The sequence below is a fragment of the Larus michahellis genome, chromosome 5 (assembly GCF_964199755.1).
Source record: "Larus michahellis chromosome 5, bLarMic1.1, whole genome shotgun sequence".
NCBI lineage: Eukaryota > Metazoa > Chordata > Aves > Charadriiformes > Laridae > Larus > Larus michahellis.
Genome location: NC_133900.1, coordinates 37,442,811 through 37,460,221, shown reverse-complemented (window position 1 = coordinate 37,460,221; position 17,411 = coordinate 37,442,811). Strand labels below are relative to the sequence as shown.

General features: G+C 41.5%; 2 protein-coding genes across 3 annotated transcripts; one reads left to right on the top strand and one right to left on the bottom strand.

Moving 5' to 3' along the window:
* Positions 1-308: 308 nt before the first annotated feature.
* On the bottom strand, positions 309-5,512 carry LEPROTL1 (leptin receptor overlapping transcript like 1). Of its 2 annotated transcripts, XR_012587361.1 has the most exons (5): positions 5,396-5,512; positions 4,934-5,009; positions 2,719-2,905; positions 1,327-1,656; positions 309-484 (listed from the first exon to the last, which is right to left on the bottom strand). XR_012587361.1 is itself a non-coding variant. In XM_074589624.1 (4 exons), the coding sequence occupies exons 1-4, from the start codon at positions 5,409-5,411 to the stop codon at positions 1,540-1,542; spliced, it is 396 nt and encodes a 131-aa protein (XP_074445725.1). In that variant the 5' UTR covers positions 5,412-5,512; the 3' UTR covers positions 309-1,539. The 2 variants fall into 2 exon arrangements, 1 of the variants encoding a protein (XP_074445725.1); XM_074589624.1 differs by having other exon boundaries at positions 309-1,656.
* A 90-nt stretch (positions 5,513-5,602) lies between these two features.
* SARAF (store-operated calcium entry associated regulatory factor) lies at positions 5,603-16,615 on the top strand. Its single transcript, XM_074589618.1, has 6 exons — positions 5,603-5,708; positions 6,145-6,320; positions 7,990-8,380; positions 11,471-11,579; positions 13,653-13,771; positions 14,282-16,615. Exons 1-6 carry the CDS (start codon positions 5,636-5,638, stop codon positions 14,305-14,307), a joined length of 894 nt encoding a protein of 297 aa, XP_074445719.1. The 5' UTR covers positions 5,603-5,635; the 3' UTR covers positions 14,308-16,615.
* The last annotated feature ends 796 nt before the right edge of the window (positions 16,616-17,411 follow it).

Sequence of the window (17,411 nt, the reverse complement as noted above, 5' to 3'; positions counted from 1 at the left end):
AACTTTACACTTTGTTTACATCTGCGCACAAATATTACAGCTAAGACCTGCAATTCTGTGCCTGTTCATACTGCTCCACTGTTAGGCAAGACCTAAGCGATCGTCAGCTTTTAATTATGCACAGTAAAGTTCCTAGACTTTTTTTTTTTTAAGAATTGAACAAAAAATATAGTTTAGAAGTATGTTTGGTCAAGTTTATCACTGCATTTAGTACAATCAAGCCTGGTTAAGCAGCACTCATCAACTATCTCGTGATGGAATGTCTAACGGCAAATTACTTTAAATGAAAAATCCAGACAATTGAGAGGTATCCAGAAAACGTCTTAAATATTTGAAGCTACATGTGTAATCTTACAGAACACAAGCTACAGTTACAAACATACCATTAAATCTTATTAACCCATAGTGCATAAGAACTTAAAAACAGTCAGTGAAATCAGTTCAGCCAGTGACTTCCAAAAAAGTCATGCCTCAGCTGCATTGTCTGAAGGGGGAAAAAAAAATAAAAGTCATTCTTAAGCAAGTTTAACACAAAGTTTTAATCTACATTTGAAAAGCTGGTTTATTTTTTTATATATATATATACTATGTATAAAATAAATTAAAAAGGGTAAGGAGGAAATAGCTTTGTATATGCTTCAAATTAACGTAGACCAGTAGTTCCATAAATGAACATTTTACCATCTTTGTGGTAAAAAGCTGACATAAAAGTTCAAAACCATACAATACTTATAAATAGAAAGAGTTCAAAAGATATTTTTTTTTTAAAAATGGAATTTAAACATAATTTTCCCTTCCCCTACAATACACTTTAGTTTTATATGTCATAGCATCAGTACATTTACAGAGTATTTGAATGTCACATCCACGCAAGAACTGATAACAAAGCAGGTAAAAGTGCTAGCACTGTTAAAATTTAGGACTTCTCCCAAATAACTCTACCTGCTCTTCAGCCTTCTCCTGAAATGAAGGCTGTCAACATTCATCACCCAGTTTGAGGTATGGGCAGAATAAAAATCTGCAACTGGTACTCCCCGCCCCGCCTTGCCTCTGCTGAAATATAACAACAATCTGTTGATCTGGTAATTGACAATAGTGGTGCACAATCTCTTACCTCAGTTCAGCTTGTACATAATTTAATCACTGTATTAAAAAAAAAAGTTATTTTGAAACATAGTATTAATGCTTAACTTAAAAAAAAAAATCCCCAACTTTAAGTCTTCTTTGAAACCATGTCTAAATGTTCTTGTTCCAGATTTAAAGCTTCACATAAACACCGGACAGAAGGATGACAATTTTAAACAAAGAGAGCACCTAAAAACATACCATAGGTAAAAATGAAACCAATAATCTCTCCGCTTCATAAAAATGTAGAAACCTTGTCAGCAACAGTAGTACACTCAGAACGAACAAGGTGAAAAGGAGCATCTAGAATACTCAAGAGGCTTGCTATGCTACTTCTCTTTATTGCCCATTCTCTCATTTGTATGGATGGCCACTGCATGAGAAGATGCCTGGGATAGTTCTCTTATCTTCCTTTCACCACTGCTGCCAGCTGAAGTCGTCATTGCTGCCAAAGACCAAGAAAAATCCTAGGATTGTGGCGAAGATGACCGTATTCCCCGTAAGAACAAGTGCACACGCACCCCAGTAAATCTGCGAACAAGGGGAGTTTAGTTAGACACTTTTTGAACCAAATACTGACAAGACAAAAGGTGATGATGTCTTAACGTCACATTACAAAGTTCAGCACCAGGTCTGTGATGCAAGAAGGTGGTATCTCATTATCTGTGGTTACGCCAAGAAGTCTGGGTTTACCCAAAATGACTCGGCCAATCCACAGTTAGCCAAGCAGCACTGCAAGTTTCTTCTGGCTGTGTTCAAAGCACTGGCTAGCGGGCACAGCTCTTTTGCTGTAACATCCAAAAATGGTAAAGTAAGGCTAGGCAACAGCATCAAGCACATCTGCAGCCCAGCTATACTTGCTAACTGTGCCGTAAGACTTTTTTAAGGAGACATTTAAGGATGCAGGTCTTCAAAAGGCCAGCAGATATCCCAGTAACAAAAAAGGAGGTGAATGTTTTCCAAGGAGAGCGAGTGGATTACTCAAAGGATGTGAGGCATTCAAACCAACTGTCTGAGCTGTTCTTGCCTAAAGAGATTTTAGGAAAATGCACTCCGTGTTTTTTGATGTAGTAATGCTCTCTGAAATTCACACAAACAACATCATATTTTAAAGGATTTTAATGAAAAGCCATATAATGGGAAAGATGTAATGACAACTCAAAAATTTAAAAAATAACACCAATTAATTTACAGTGAGTGCAAAAATGCATTGTTTATTCATGCTTCCTTATCCCAACTATTCCACAAATTGCCTTCAAAGTATTCTATACACTTTTATATTTGGTTACTTGCCTGTTAAATTTTCACACTATTTTCTGTCTCATTTTCTCTGCATTGCATATAGGCTGTCAGGGTTTTTATTCCATGACCACGCGAAGCAATTTGCAATCACAACATTCTGCTATGTTTCCGTTTCTAGCGTTAGTTTTTCTTGCCAAGAAATTTCTTATTCTGTTTCCACTGCAAGCATCTTAAGAACGTATTTATAAAAGTCACTTAGCACATGACAGCTTTACTTTCAGTAAAAAAACTATAAAGAACAAAGTTTTCTAGAAAAAAAATCATAGATTAATAGATGGAAATATTACTAACCAGTTCTGCTCTTGCAAACACTATCGGCAGCCCAAATGCTGAGACAACAATGCCTGTTGTAAGAAATATTGCTAGCTCCTTGCAGGCATTACTTGTAGCGTCTGTGTCATCTACCAATCTTCTTGCTATGCAGTATGGGATAGGAGAAAGGATGTAAAAAAACAGAACAAACAGTGGCCAGTACTGGCTGAAAAAGAAAGGAGAAGAAAAGTTCAAGTTAACTCAATTTACTTCCTGTTCTTCCTAAAATCAATGCAAGGCATTTCCCCCATCCAGCACCCCTATTCGGGAAAGACAGACAGAAGCCCAGAGAAAGCAAATCCCCTGCTTTGCAACAAGCTGACATTAATCCAACAGACCGTGTTTGTGAGCGGCTTCAGCTGACCTCAACAGCAGCTGCAGAGAGCTCACTAACAGGATATTCATAAAGCAAGACTTCACTAAGCCAAGCCTAAATCTAATGCCACCTCGCAAGATGAGCTTAACTATTAAGTTTAACCTGACAGCTTTATTTAAGAATTGCAGAGATACCTTTGTAAAGCCTTCACGTCGTTTTGCCCATAAGTTTTTCAATGCATGTACGTGGAACAGGGTATTGTTCTCAGCCAATACTCAGGGCACTTAGAGTGGTTTTTTTTTTTTTCCATAAACCTGAACACAACTAACCAAAACCTACAAAAATTACACCATCATACTCGGCAACATTTTCTTTTATTGCTTGCAGCTCCCCAGACTAGGTTTCTCAGACACACCAATGCAGCTGCACATTATTTCAATAAAACTTGATTGCATCATTTGAAGGGTGACTGTATAATGACCTCCTTCCTAAGGGTTTGTGCCACCAGCCCTGATTTTATAACAAAAGAAAGCTGGCATAAGAAAGCTAGTCATATGTAGAAAACCGCCATTTACAACCACTTACAGAAGAACTACAAACAGGATATTTGATATTTATTTAACTATAAATAACTCAGTTTAAAAGATTTTCTGTAAAGTCAGCATTCACTTGCAAAGGGTCAAAGCGACACACCTGACTTCCTGAAGCATTGGTCTACTGATTCGTATCTCCTGGAAATTAAGAGACCGAAATCAACAGACCAACAGCAGAGATAGCAGCTGCAATTACTCCAGACACTACATTACCAAGTGCGTACACTCCAGACACTACATTACAGGCCCACCTGATAGTCACCGACAGCCCACTACCACTCAGTAGCCAGAGAAAACACAAATGCCTCCCTGATAACAGATACTTGCTGTCTGCTTCTGGAGGTGCTATCTGCTGTCCAGCCATGGAGGGACAACATTGGAGACACGTTAGGACAGTGCGTTCTGTAACATTTTGCAGCCAGACCTGGTAATTTAACTTTTGTTGTCTACACTTCTATGGTGAAATTTAAGTCCTAGATGGTGTCCTGATTTGAGCAACACAGTACGAATTTCTCTTCTAACGCTTGGGAAAACTGCAGTTTTAGAAGACTCTAGTGTCTGAATTTGTGAAAATATTTACATTATAGCCAGCTATGGGATGTGGGTTTCAAGGTCTCAGTGTTTTCGAGTTAGCCAGGTGCAGAGATGCAGAGGAGCGATACCCAGGCACTTGACCCAAGCTGGCCAACAGGATTATTTCACACCATGAACGTCACATTCAACATAAATTAGAAAGGTTGCTGAGAAGTTCACTCTCTTCTATGATGGCTGCAATCCTGAGAACTTCTTGGCCTGGTGCTGGACCCCTGAGCCCTTCCCTTCCTCCCGAAGCCATAGTGCTCACAGTGTCCCACATTTGCTGCCCACTGCTGGGAGTGCACAGCTTCCTGCTGATAGAATTGGCTGAGTATAAACCTTGTATATTTTATATTGGTATCAAGATTGGTTCTTTAGTGTTATTAACGTTAATTATCTAGTCTCATTCTACTAAATGTGTTTGTATTTCAACCCACGGGTTTTCTTGTTTCTCCCGATTCCCTTTCCCGGGTGGGAAGGGATCATCAGGTGAGAGAATAATTGTCTGAACAACAATGTTGTGGGTTCCTCAAACCATAACAGATGGTCTTTTTCCCCACCCCAATCTTTTTGGGAAAAAAAAAAAAAAAAGGCAAAACAAAACAAAAATCCTCCTGCACGCAGAGGACTTGTTACAAAAGCCAAACCATTTGGAGATAAAGGCACGTCAAAAAAAAAGAAGGGAGAAGGGGAGGAGAGTGCACCTTACTTGTATTGGGGAAGAGCGCATCCCAGCATCAGGAACATCAAGCCGACGGCTCCCCCGAAGGACAGGCTGATCAGGGCTGCAACGGAGCACACACCGGCATCGGGTGAGGGACTGGTCACGATGGAACAACACAAGCCCTCGGGAGCGGTGGGGGGGCGGCGCTGCCTCAGTGTGGGGGGGGTGCGGAAAGCAGCGGCCGCGCCGCTCTCCCCATCCCCACCCCCGGCAGCGCCCGCGCCGCTCTCCCCCCTCCCGCGGCAGCGCCGCTCCCCCACCGCCCCCGGGCAGCTGAGGTCAGCCCCAGCCCCTCTCCCTACCCGCTCCCCACCGGCGGAGGCCCTGGGCCCTCCCCCACCGCCACCGGGCGCTGCGCGGCCTACCCAGAAGAGGTGAGGCACCCCACCACCGTTACCATGACAACTCCCCCATCCCCCCCCTTTCATCACCCACTCCACACCGCACCTTTGATACCGGCCATGGCGCCGCACCGGCGGAGGGGCTGCGCGCCGGGAAGCGGAACTAGCGTCCAGCGGGAAGCGGAAGCGGCCCCCGCCGGGGGCCACTTCCGGCCACAGAGCCCTCTCGTCGCCTATTGGCCCTGCCGGCTGATGGAGCGGGGCTTGAGGGCGGTGCGAGCGCGCACTCCTCTTCAGGCCCCGCCCCTTCCGGCAGGATCCAGGGCTGACTCACCTCAGGGCTGTCATGGCGCCCGCTGCGCTATTCCTGCTCCTCCTCTGCGCTGCCCCCGGTCCCGCCCGGGGCTGGGACCAGCCGGGTGAGAGCCGTGGGGGCTGGGTGCGCCTCCTTGAAGCCCTCCCGGCTGCCTCTTGCGCCTCTCCCGCCACCGCGGCGGCGGCGGGGCGGGGGTTCTCGGGCCTGAGCGCTGCGCAGCGCTGCCGGGTTAGCGGCGGCCTGGGCGGGGGAGAGGGCGGGCCGGAGCCTGGAGTGCTTTTGGGTTTGGGCTCCCTTTAAATCGGCTTGTGCCGCAGTGATAATTCCATAGTGGGGGTTATGTGTTCTGAGAGACTAATCCCGAGCCCCCTCCGAAGGAAGTGGGAAGTACTGCCACGTTCTTCTCTGGGCGTCTGAGTCTTCTCAAAGTTTCACCCTGTTGCGTCTTTTGTATTGTCAGCCTTGTTCCTGAGAGGAGGCCCTTGTGGCTAAGACGAACGCATCTTGGCAAGTGTTGATCTTTGTGCTACCTGTTTCAGGGAGGGTCCTGCTGAGGGAGGTGCAGGCGCTCACTCTCCGCAGAGGTCAGTACACGACATCCCGGCGGACAGCTGCAGTTCCTCAGTTACAGTGCACGGGAGGCAGTGCTGGTTGTTCCCATGTCCCTGAGGTTGTTCAGTGTTACAACAAAGGTTGGGATGGCTACGATGTACAGGTAACTGTTTAAAACTTGTTAAACGTTTAATGAAATCATTCTCCCCTAGACTTGGTAACTTCTGAAGGAGAAAAGAGTAATGGGCTAGGGTGCCAGTTCAGTTGACAGGCTGAGAGAGTTGAGGTTGTTCAGCCTGGAGAAAAGAAGGCTCCAGGGAGAACTTATAGCAGCCTTCCAGTACCTAAAGGGGGCCTGCAGGAAAGATGGGGAGGGATCTTTAGCTGTGTAATGGTAGGAGTGTAATGGTAGGATGAGGGGTCACGGTTTCAAACAGAAAGAGGGTAGATTTAGATTAGATATTAGGAAGAAATTCTTTACTGTGAGGGTGGTGAGGCACTGGAACAGGTTGTCCAGGGAGATTGTGGCTGCCCCATCCCTGGAAGTGTTCAAGGCCAGGCTGGATGGGGCTTTGAGCAGCCTGGTCTAGTGGGAGGTGTCCCTGCCCATGGCAGGGGGGTTGCAACTAGGTGATCTTTAAGAAGTCCCTTCTAACCCGAACCATTCTATGATTCAGTTCGCTTTTTGTTAGATGGCCTTTGACAACTAACGCTTAGCCTAAATGCTTTTTGGGTTTGGATTTTCTATAACTACTGTAGTTATACCTTTGACATATTTCTGAAGGCTGTAATGTAAAAACACTGCATAATGCACCTTGGTTGGTTTTAATTAACATGTTGCTCGAGTTTATAAAAATCAAACTCTTGTTAACCCTTGAGGATGGTCTTTGGTATTGCTGCGTGGATTTCCAATTTTTAGAGTAGAAAGGACTATAAGTATTTGCATCACTTCAGCTCTATCTTCTAAAAACTAAAAGTTCAGATATCTGTGACTTCCTCTTGCATGTTAGTACTTCAGTCAGGTATTTCAATGGACAGACATGTATTTATCGTTTGTTAGCTATTACCTAGACTTCCACCAATTGACTAACCAGGAATCAAAGCTGCAGATAATGGTTAAAACTAATACAGTATTATAAAAGTATAATCAAATTTGAATTGGCAGCTGATAATGCCATCCTGAATGATCATTTTAGAAGCTACGTTTATTTTTCTTTCCAAAATATGTGTCACTTGCAGTTAGAGGTGATACCTAAGTTCAGATACTTCAAGAAAATGTGAGACTAAGCAATCTGCATGTGTTAACTGCAGAATCACAATCTGATTGTTAAGTGTGGCATATGAATTCCTAATGATGTCTGTCCCAATTTCTTTTGATTTTTATGTGGACACAAATGCAGTCAGGTGCACTGGATTTCAGGCTTTCATATTGTATTTTTGTAGCTGCCATCCATTTTAGTAGGGTTAGGGAATTTAGTAAGTAACTGTTGCACAGGGTACAGGTTATTTTTAGAAGTATTCTGGTACCGAAAGCAGGGATACTTGAAAAACCTGTTCAGCATAGAAGAACAAAATCTGTCAGAGTTGTAACTCTTCTGTGTTCTGAAAGATCAGATTTTTTTAACTTTATAGGATTTTAAAAAACATTCTTAGTTAATTTCAAATTCCTAGTCCTCTTCAAAACAAGAACGCTCAGAAGTTTTTTACCCTGTGGCCTTTCACATGATTTGTTAACAATTACAGCTTTATTTCAGAGCATATTTGGGGAAGCAGAGAGACATTTTCATCTCTGGAGCAACAGATTTTACTTTGTATTGTGTTTATTTTTTCAGTGGCAGTGCAAAGCAGACTTGGAAAATACCTACCGTTTTGGACAAATTGAAGTGAGCTGCGAAGGCTACGATTATCCAGATGATCCTTACATCTTAAGAGGCTCCTGTAGTTTGCTATTCAAGCTAGAGCTGACTAAGGAAGGTGAAAGAAAAGTGAAGAGCTCTGGAAGCTTTGGCTCTGGCTATTATCAGTCAAGGAAGGATTCTTCTGATTCTGGTGCTGGAACGATTGTCATAATTGTTCTTCTGGTTCTTGCTTTTGGAGTATACAAGCTCTTCCTCAGTAACCCGCAGCCTCAGGAGAGTTTTGGTGACAGTGGTGGATTCACTAGGCCTTTCTGGCAGAGTCAGCAGGCACCTCCTCCTCCTGGTTTTAAGTCCAGCTTCACAGGTACGTCCCCGAGCCATTTATAGTACTCAAAAGAGCAAGCAAGATCTTACATTTTTGTCTTCAGTAAGTGCAGGTGGGATAGACTTAAAACCAATGCATTGGCAGTTGACTCTGCTGAATTGGCTGCAGAGCCTGCAGTCAGCTTTGCTTTCTGTTCTTTGTTCAAAAGTGAAAATAAGAACTTGATTTCCCACAGGCTTTCAGGGCATGCTGTGCAGCAAGCTGCCCTTTGAACCTTTGAAAATCCATCTCCCTACACTCTGCAAGCATTCTCTTCATACTCTGTGAAATATGAGGATTGTGACAGGGAAGAATAATTTTCATAAGTAATGTGGAAGAGAGAATAGTCTCACGCAGGCAGGAACAAACTCATGCCAAAGAAGCACTTTGAAACTTTACAGAAGATCTTTCAGCTGTTGGGCTGCCAGACCCCTGATTTCATTGACAAAACAGTTGGAGTTGAGTATCATGTAGCAGTCCTCTGTTTAACAGGTGCTGCAGTGCAGTCCCAGTGGTTGAAAGGTTTGGTTCCCAGAGCAGAGAACGATGTCTGTGAACTATCATTAGAGGTGCCTGTCATGTGAAGTTGAAAATTGTATAAGCAGTGACAAGTCTGCTGCTAGGAAAAGATGCGCTTGCTCTTTTCCCAGAAAACTGGTGACTTTTGTCACTTAGTAAATGGTCTGCCTTAGATGATCATAGTACCTAAGGGAAATAAACATTATTGATCTGGTGTTTGACCAACTCATTTAATCCTGTGAACATGTGAGATGCTCACAGCACTGGAAATCAAATTATACTCTGACAAGTTGTATCACTCCATCTCTTCTGGTGAGTTAGAGAAAGGGTTCTATCAAGTAAATAACTAGCAAGGATTAAGTTTACTTAGTCAAAAGCTTATATTTTAATAATGCTTGTTAATGCTTTCTTCTGGGTTTGCTCAATCCACTCGGCCAACAGAGGGTGCCAGTATAACTCTTCTGGATACCCTTGTGCAGGGCACGTGCAACAGAAAATAAAAGGGATTCTGCTTCTGTATTACCAGTGGCTTTGCAAATTGCTTTCCATGTAGTTATTTCAGACTTCAGACAGTCTGTCTATGCTGTGTGTGCATCTATGACCTCTTCCTACTGGCATTATTGTGGTAGTTACTAAGAGCCCTGGTCATAAGACAGGGCTTTGTCATACTAGGCACAGGCAAAAGAGAGTGAAGAGTCACTTTCTCATTTTCTGTCCTGTTCCTTGCAATTAATTTCACCAATGCATTTTTCATTGCAGGAGTCTAATATCTAGCAAGGGTAGGGCCTTGAAAATATGTTTTCTTGATGATTACTGAAAATTGATACACTTCAAATTCACATTGGGAGCCATACATATAAGGCTTAACTTATGGCATTTTTAATAACGAGTATCAATGATTTCTCCTTGGATTTCAAGGAGAAATCTAACACCACCGCACAAGATAAGCTTAACTCTTAGGTTTAACCTGTCAGCTTTATTTAAGAATTGCAGAGATACCTTTGTAGAGCCCTCACGTCGTTTTGCCTGTAAGCTTTCAGTGCGCATGCATGGAACAGAGTATTGTTCTTAGCCAATACTCAGCAGCAGCCATGGGGCGCTAAATTTTGGCAGCAGAGCAAAAGCACATCTCTGAGTGTGTATGTCCATGTGTTCCAGGAATATATTAGTCTTTGAAAATCTGGATGGTAATGAAAAGCCATGGTGTTCGCTTATTGCTGTTAATATTTAATTTGCCTCATTTTAAATCCCCTTAACATGCAGAATGCATCCTGTGAAACTTGTTTAGCTAGCCTATCTTAATTAAATTCTACTTTTTTCTGTTAGTGTTTTGACATGACCCTTAATGTTTATTTTAGGTATTTCAACAAAAAATTACTCAGTTTTCTGAGTCAGTGTTCAGCCACGGTGCTTTTGAACAAATAAGTTTGTTCATCTCCCTGGTTTACGTCATTTTTACAGTAAATTAAGTACTACTTTTTGTTCCAAATCAGCATAGTTTAATGGGTATACTATCCCAATGAGAGTTTATCTTTCTTCCAATGCATTTAAAATGAAATTCATCATCAAATACCAATGTAGACTTAAACTGTTTTTTTTATCTTCAGTTACTTCAAACAATTCACACCAGTTTGAGGACAAACCAGGCCCTGTATAACTTTCACATAGAAAAATCTCTGGTCCACTTGTTTAGGTGGACATATTTCAGGGTGACTAATATTCTTTTTAGTCCTTGCCTTTTACACTTCCCTATGCATTAAACCTGAGATTGGGTTTATTCTTACATAGGTGTTTTTCTCTAGGCCAGAAAATTATTCTACTTTGGTTTTGCATCTTCTCTTTTTATTTCTAAATGGAAGACATTTGGTTCCGAGTCAGAACGTCATGTTATGCAGGTCACACATGAAAAATCTGTGACTCTCCTCCCCCCACAACCCACTTGCAGTTTCATCAAGGTATTTGTCAAGCCTGATGACTCATGCATAATAAAACCTTTGCAATGTGATTGGAGTTAGCATGTCTTTAGATAACAAATACCAGACTAGGATTCCCAGAAACAATACAAAGTAATGTTAGCCGTTAGACTGAGCCACTGTTACTCAAAATGTGCAGCTGTTCTGAGTGAGATCAGAAGCAGTGAGTTTTAGTGGTTAGTTCACTGTTTGGTTTTATGTACTCGATGTGTGTTCCTGCATTTGCATCTGGCCTGCTGTGTGACCTTGAGCAGATTATTCTTTCTTCATTTCCATTTCTATTTTTTAGTCTAACTTGTTTGATTGTAAATCTGCAGGCAGGGACTCTTTGCCATGTTTTGCAAACATTAGGGCTGTGAGATTGAGTGAAAGCTAATTTTTAATGTAAAACTCTACGTTAGTGTTCATTTCTATGTTTTTTCCTGCTTTCCAAACTGTGAGGCCTCTCAAGCTAAGCTCGGTCAAGAATCTACTGAAATCAGGAGGAGTTTGTTGTCTTAGTTTTCCATTATTTTTAACAGGGGAGAGTCTTGTTGCAACAGCTGGCCTGAGGATTAGGTGCCGCTAACTGATGTTTTCCATTTTCTTTTTGTTTAAGAGGGCAACAGCTTTGGGACTCATTCCAGTCATGAAACCAATTCAGGACCAGGATTTTGGACTGGATTAGGAGCAGGAGGCTTGCTAGGCTACTTGGCTGGCAGTCACAGGTAAAATATGCGTGCTATCAGATTTTAAGTATTTAAGCTTTCAAGGGGTATGCCATTTACTATGTTTACGTTGTTTCTAAGCTTTCAGGCCTCTGTCGTTCAACCTGTAAAATCCTATGTCTAGAACAATTTTGAAGAGCAATTCATAGCTCCAGCAGCAGAGACATTTTAAGCATGTTTCTGGGCAAGAAGAATTGGGTGGCCTGAGGTGCTTCATTCTGCTTTAGCTGATTACTCTGACCTGGCATGATGGCCTGCAAATTTATAATGATAATTTAAACATCCATCTACAGATTGCCTTAAAACACAGATAATAATTTTAAGCATAAAACCGTCTGTAGATAGGTCTCTGGTATCAGTGTCATCTTTCCTAAAGCAGTCTGGATAGCAGCTGCTCTTCTGTGATACTCGGGGTGGTCAAATTAAGCAGCCTTTAGTCTACAGTCCTGCGTATGGGAAATCCAATGGCCCGTGTATGGAAATCCAATAGGTGTCTTTTTCCAAAGGATTTGTAGTTCATATCAAAGTTGTATTTTGGAAAAACAACGCAAACAGCATTCAAAAGCAGTCTCAGTGCTGGAGTAAACATCTGCTGGTCATATTTGCTAAACACTTTTAAACACTGAAGATCCATCAATTTCAGATAAATAGTTCAAAGGGAGCAATTGCTGCCACTTTAGACTTCACTAGGGAAAATATGTGGCTCCTGCAGGGAATCTTCAGAACCCAAGCAGTTTCCTCTATTTATCAATAACTGCATGTGTATCAAGTCTAATCCTGTAGTAATATAACAGATTAAAATGCAGTAATAATGCAAATAATTAAATATGCAATAATGCAAAATTAAATATGCAGTAATATAACAGATTAAAAATAACCACATACATTTTTTTATATTGAAAGTTTGGAAGTAAGATCATGTGGACAGGAGTGTGTTAAAACATATTCCTTCATTGTAAAGTTGGGTTTTTTGTAATGACAGAAGCCTTGTCAGGATTGCTTGTTTATTAAGTAAGTAAAAACTTGGGACGTAAGAGAATTTCTAAAATGTCCAATGTGCATTCTTGATCGCATAAAGTCAAGTAAGGTGAAACTGGGACGGTGATGCCATCAACAGTAGAAATTGTTTCTAAATTAGCTTTGAGTAGAGCTTTAGAGGTTGAAAGGTCATACCTTGGATTCAGTGTCTTAAAAGTCTTTTCCAACCACAATGATTCTACGATTCTATGATCTTGTTTTATTATATTAACCCTGCTAAGAATTCTTAAAAGGTATAATGTGTTAAAGGTCTTATTGACTTGATATTTCTTAAGCCTTAAACACGACTCTTGTGTTTAAGCATTATATTTATGTATTGTCTACATACAGGTTGGTTCCTTAATTTCCACACGCATCTCCCATTTCAGTAGCCACCTCTTATTGTGCAAGATTAGAGGCCTAACTGAATATTTAAGTCCAAATACATGAACGAGCTTCCTAACTTGGGCTTGTTTTCTTTTAAAACAGTCTTTGGTCCGCTTTTTTTTTTTTCCAGTTTGAAGTGATGTGCCGGAAAATGCTGGTGCCAGAAAGTGTGAGATAGCTATTTGTAAGTTTTAACAGCAGGAAATTCTGTATCCATAGGAGCAAGTTATTTAAATCAGCGAGTCAAAGGTCATTACTGATACAACCTTTTTAAAATAGTTTATAGAACAGAGGGATGGGGTTTTTTGTCTTACATGGCTGGGACGTAGGTGTTGCCAAAATACATTTAAGCTTCAAATGTCAAATCTACTTTCTTGTCCAACAGAATCTATGGTCAGAATTTCAGAGGGAAAAATTTCCTCGTTTGCAGTTGTTAGAATTGCTTATCCTTTGATTTACTTTTGAAAGTCTACAGAGGTTATTGTGACAACACTGGTTACCCTTGCTCTGAACGTGTTAATTACATTAAATGGGGAGATTTCCAGCTTTGAAACAACTGCCTGCTTACAGTTTTCTCTCAGAGGTGCAGTCCCCTTGTTTGGAATGGTAACTTCTTAATTTTTCATAAGGTCACTGATGAAGCCTTCCTTCTACTCTGTTTTTCATCAGAGCACAGCCACGTTCCCCATATTACAGTATGTGGACAGATCCCACAGCAGCACCGCCAATGAATGGGCAGTCAAGCAATTCTACAGAAGGTAGCAGTTCAGGAACAAGAACTGCTTCTGGTAAGGCAAAAGACCTTTTCATCTCTTGAAGCTTGAGAGAGTTTGACCTATCATGGTTACACAGTTGTTAGTTGAGGTTCAGCAAGCATTCTTTGTTTTATTTTACCAGTTGGTACAGGTGGGCATATAGCAATGTGCCTTATTTCTGTTTGCTATGGAAGTAGGGAAGCCGTGGGGCGTATGAAACTCCCCACAGACCTACAATGGGCATGGTACCACCAGCACAGGGTTTGTCTTCACCTGCAAGGTGCATTAGTTTAAGGCTTTCCCCTTTTGCTGTGTCCTTCTCTAGCAAACATGTACTAACATGATTTCTTCATAGAAAGCACGTTGTCTAATCTGCAAGAACAGAATCTTTTTCAGGCTACTCAGCCCACAGTTGCTTGCTGTTCTACTATATGAGAATAAGTTTAACTCATCCTGCTTACCGCCTTTAGCCTTATTAGAACTAGAGAGCCCAGTGGAAAGGCTGTGATGGGACTGACGCTTTTCTTTTTTTCTCCTTTGCAGGCTTTGGGGGCACAAAACGAAGATGAAATCCGTGACGTTATTACATCTGAGTGATTGAACTAAACCTTCCTGTGTGGTAGCACTTTTTGTAGTAGTAGGCTTCATAAGAGGATATGAGAAGAGGTGTGAAGGACTAGGCAAAGAATTCCTCTCATAAGATGCAAAATAAACTCATCCAAGTTACGAAGAATCACGTTACAGTGCCTATATATCTGTCTGTACTTGAGGGATTGTGGCAATGGAAGCCTTACCAGATTTTCAAAGCAAGTAGCTTACTCATGTTCTGGGCTTAATTTCATTTAATCCAGAATTTTCTGAGTTTTTCTTGGTGGTCCAGTGTCCGAAAGGCCTAGTGTGTAATCCACCTGATATCTAAGGGGTGCTGTTCTTTGAAGCTACTATTGTTTGTCTTTGTAAAATTCATGTGAACATTACTGTGAGTGCAATCAGCTACTTGGATGGGTGTTGGGGTTTTTCCCGAATGGAAAAGAGCAAAACTAGAGAGAGAGAGAGACAGACTAACATTAATACAATGTTTTTATCTGTGCTACGTGACTGTTGGAGCCAAAATTGGCATATTCGAGAGCACTCCACATTTTAGGGTCTGTCCAAGTGGCTGTGCAAAACTGTGGAACTTTGTGTATAAATTATGTTTAAAAAAATAAAATAACCTGAAATGAGACAAGATGGTCCTTCTCTAATTTGGATGTTTTTCTGGAAGACTGGGGTCATTTAAATTCAGGTGGCTACGGACACTTTGCCCACATTGAGGCTCCAAACTTTTATGGTGGATGTTAGCAATGCTATGAAAACTTCTGATGTGAACTGGCTTATATCTCAGCCCCTGTCTGTCCTGCTAGATGTCCTGTCCAGAGCACAGTAAACCATAGTGCTCATTGCAAAAGGGAAGGGAGCATTCTTAATCCAAAACTGGTGGTATCTGTGGAACACAGTAGGCCTTGAGACGAAGCAAAGAAAGGAAATTGAATGTCTTGTAGGGTTTAAGCTTTCCTAAATGTACTTTTTAAAAACAAAGTGCTGTCAAAAAGTGGGAAGCAGGGAGGCCTTGCTTTGTTCTGTGATTGATATTTTGGGGCTCTGAAAAGTGTCTCATAGTTCTTCTGTGATTGACTGTGTCCTGGGAGAGGCATTGCTGAAAAAAAATAGAAATTCCACAGGATTGGGTGGGGGGAGCAGTGAAAAATGAGCTGCTTGACCACCAGGTCTTCTCCAGAGGCTGTTCTAATACAGTTGAGCAGTGTGTGTCCACAGCTCTTCTGTGCTGGCAGCAGTCTGAGAAGCAAAGCTTTCGTCCTTGTGAAAATACTGTGTCTGGGAATTGATTAAAACTGTTACAGCAAAAGCAAAGCACTGTTTTCCTGATGCCAGCTGCATCTCCACAAGGAGATTTGGCAGGTATGGTTAGTCTAGGAAAGTGACTTCAGCATTACTCATCTAAAAGCAACTATGTCCATTTATGAGTGCAGAAATAATTGGCTCAAATGACAACGCCAGAGCTCAATGTCTGGCTTAAGCAATAAAAAAAGAAAACCAACATAGAAATATTTAAGATGTTGACAGAAGCTACAAAAAAGTGTTAGAGCTTGCGCTGAAAATGTGAAAATATTGATAAAATTGATAACTTGAGGATAAAATAGTGGTTTGCTACTCAGAGCTGCGTGGGGACTGGAGGGAAAATACTCTCATTAACAGCCTGCTCTATCAACCTAGAAAGCCAGAAAACATCAGAGACCTTATTGTTGGCCTATTAGGAAGTTTTACCTTTTATGAGGAAAAGTACATGACAAATCTTTGTCTTTTTGACCAAATATAGGAAAATAATGTATTTTAAATGTGGAGTTCTTACTTATTTCTAAGTGTGTTCGGGTTGAAATTTGTCACAGTCAATACTCTTTCTGCCAACTAATTGCATAACAATGAAAATGGAATTTTCCTACCTGGGTAGTTTGAAGCTGAAGGTTGGTCTCAAATGATGACATGTTATGAAATGTTTTAGACAATGTTTTCATTTGTATTTTTAGTTTCTGCATGAAATGTGTTTTGATGTGTAAACCTGATGAATTACCACCGTTTCTAAATCTGTCTGTAGGATATTTTTGCCCGTCCCTTTGATAAAGTAATGAATTAAGGGAATAAGGAGTATTTCCATCTTTAAAGCACTGTCTTGGGGCCTGCAGGGATGGCTCTGTCTGTTTTTCAGGGTTGTCTGTGTCTCATCGTCAACTTCCCAGGTGGTGTAATAACATCCTTTACCTCCAGACACAGAGCTGGTGAGCTGTATATTGTTTCAACAAATTAAAACAGTACTGGGAATAGAGTTGTTTTATAGATTGCATTTTCAATAACAAAATTCTGAACCATGTGAGGAAATGAAGGACTGCTTTTAAATTAAGGTTTCGCAGCTGAGTCTGCAGAAAAGCTCCATTACGTTGGTGAGTTCTCAGTTTTACAAAGTGATTATCTGAACCTTTCAAAAGAAATTACAATCACTGCTGCTGTTCCCCGTTGTGGATATAGCAGAACTCTACCCTGGGACAGCAGCTGATGGATCTGCTGCTTATACCGAGAATGTGTCACTGCTGAACAGAGGGACGCAGTTCAACTTCTTGGCAGTAGTCATGTAAGGTTAAACAGAGACCTGCAAATTCCGGTGTCAAAGTTTCCTTGATCAAAGATCAAGGATGTTGGTGAGGCTTCTGAATGAAAAGAACTTGTGGAAGGCAACTTAGAGCTCATACTTGTTGAGTGACCCTGAGCTTCCTTCCTGAACATCTGATCTGGAAAGTCCTAGTCTTCCTTCTGCTCCTGGGCAGGGTTCTGGCAGCATCTTCACAGCAACTTCATAGTTGCAAGGCATACGCAAATGCTTAACTGTTAAATGCTGTTGTAGGGTAATTGCAGTTGTGCTTGGCACCTGGGACTAGTTCTGCTCCTACTCTGACATGGCTTACACCCTCACACAAAGCTAAAGCTCATTACAGGGACGAAACTCCTGATTTTACAGCTGACTTCCCCTGAAGCATGTGATGAAAGAAAAAAAAAAAAAAGATGCACAGAGATAAGCTTTCTCTGTGCCACTCTGTCTTGTGACTCAGCTCCCAGGTCAGAT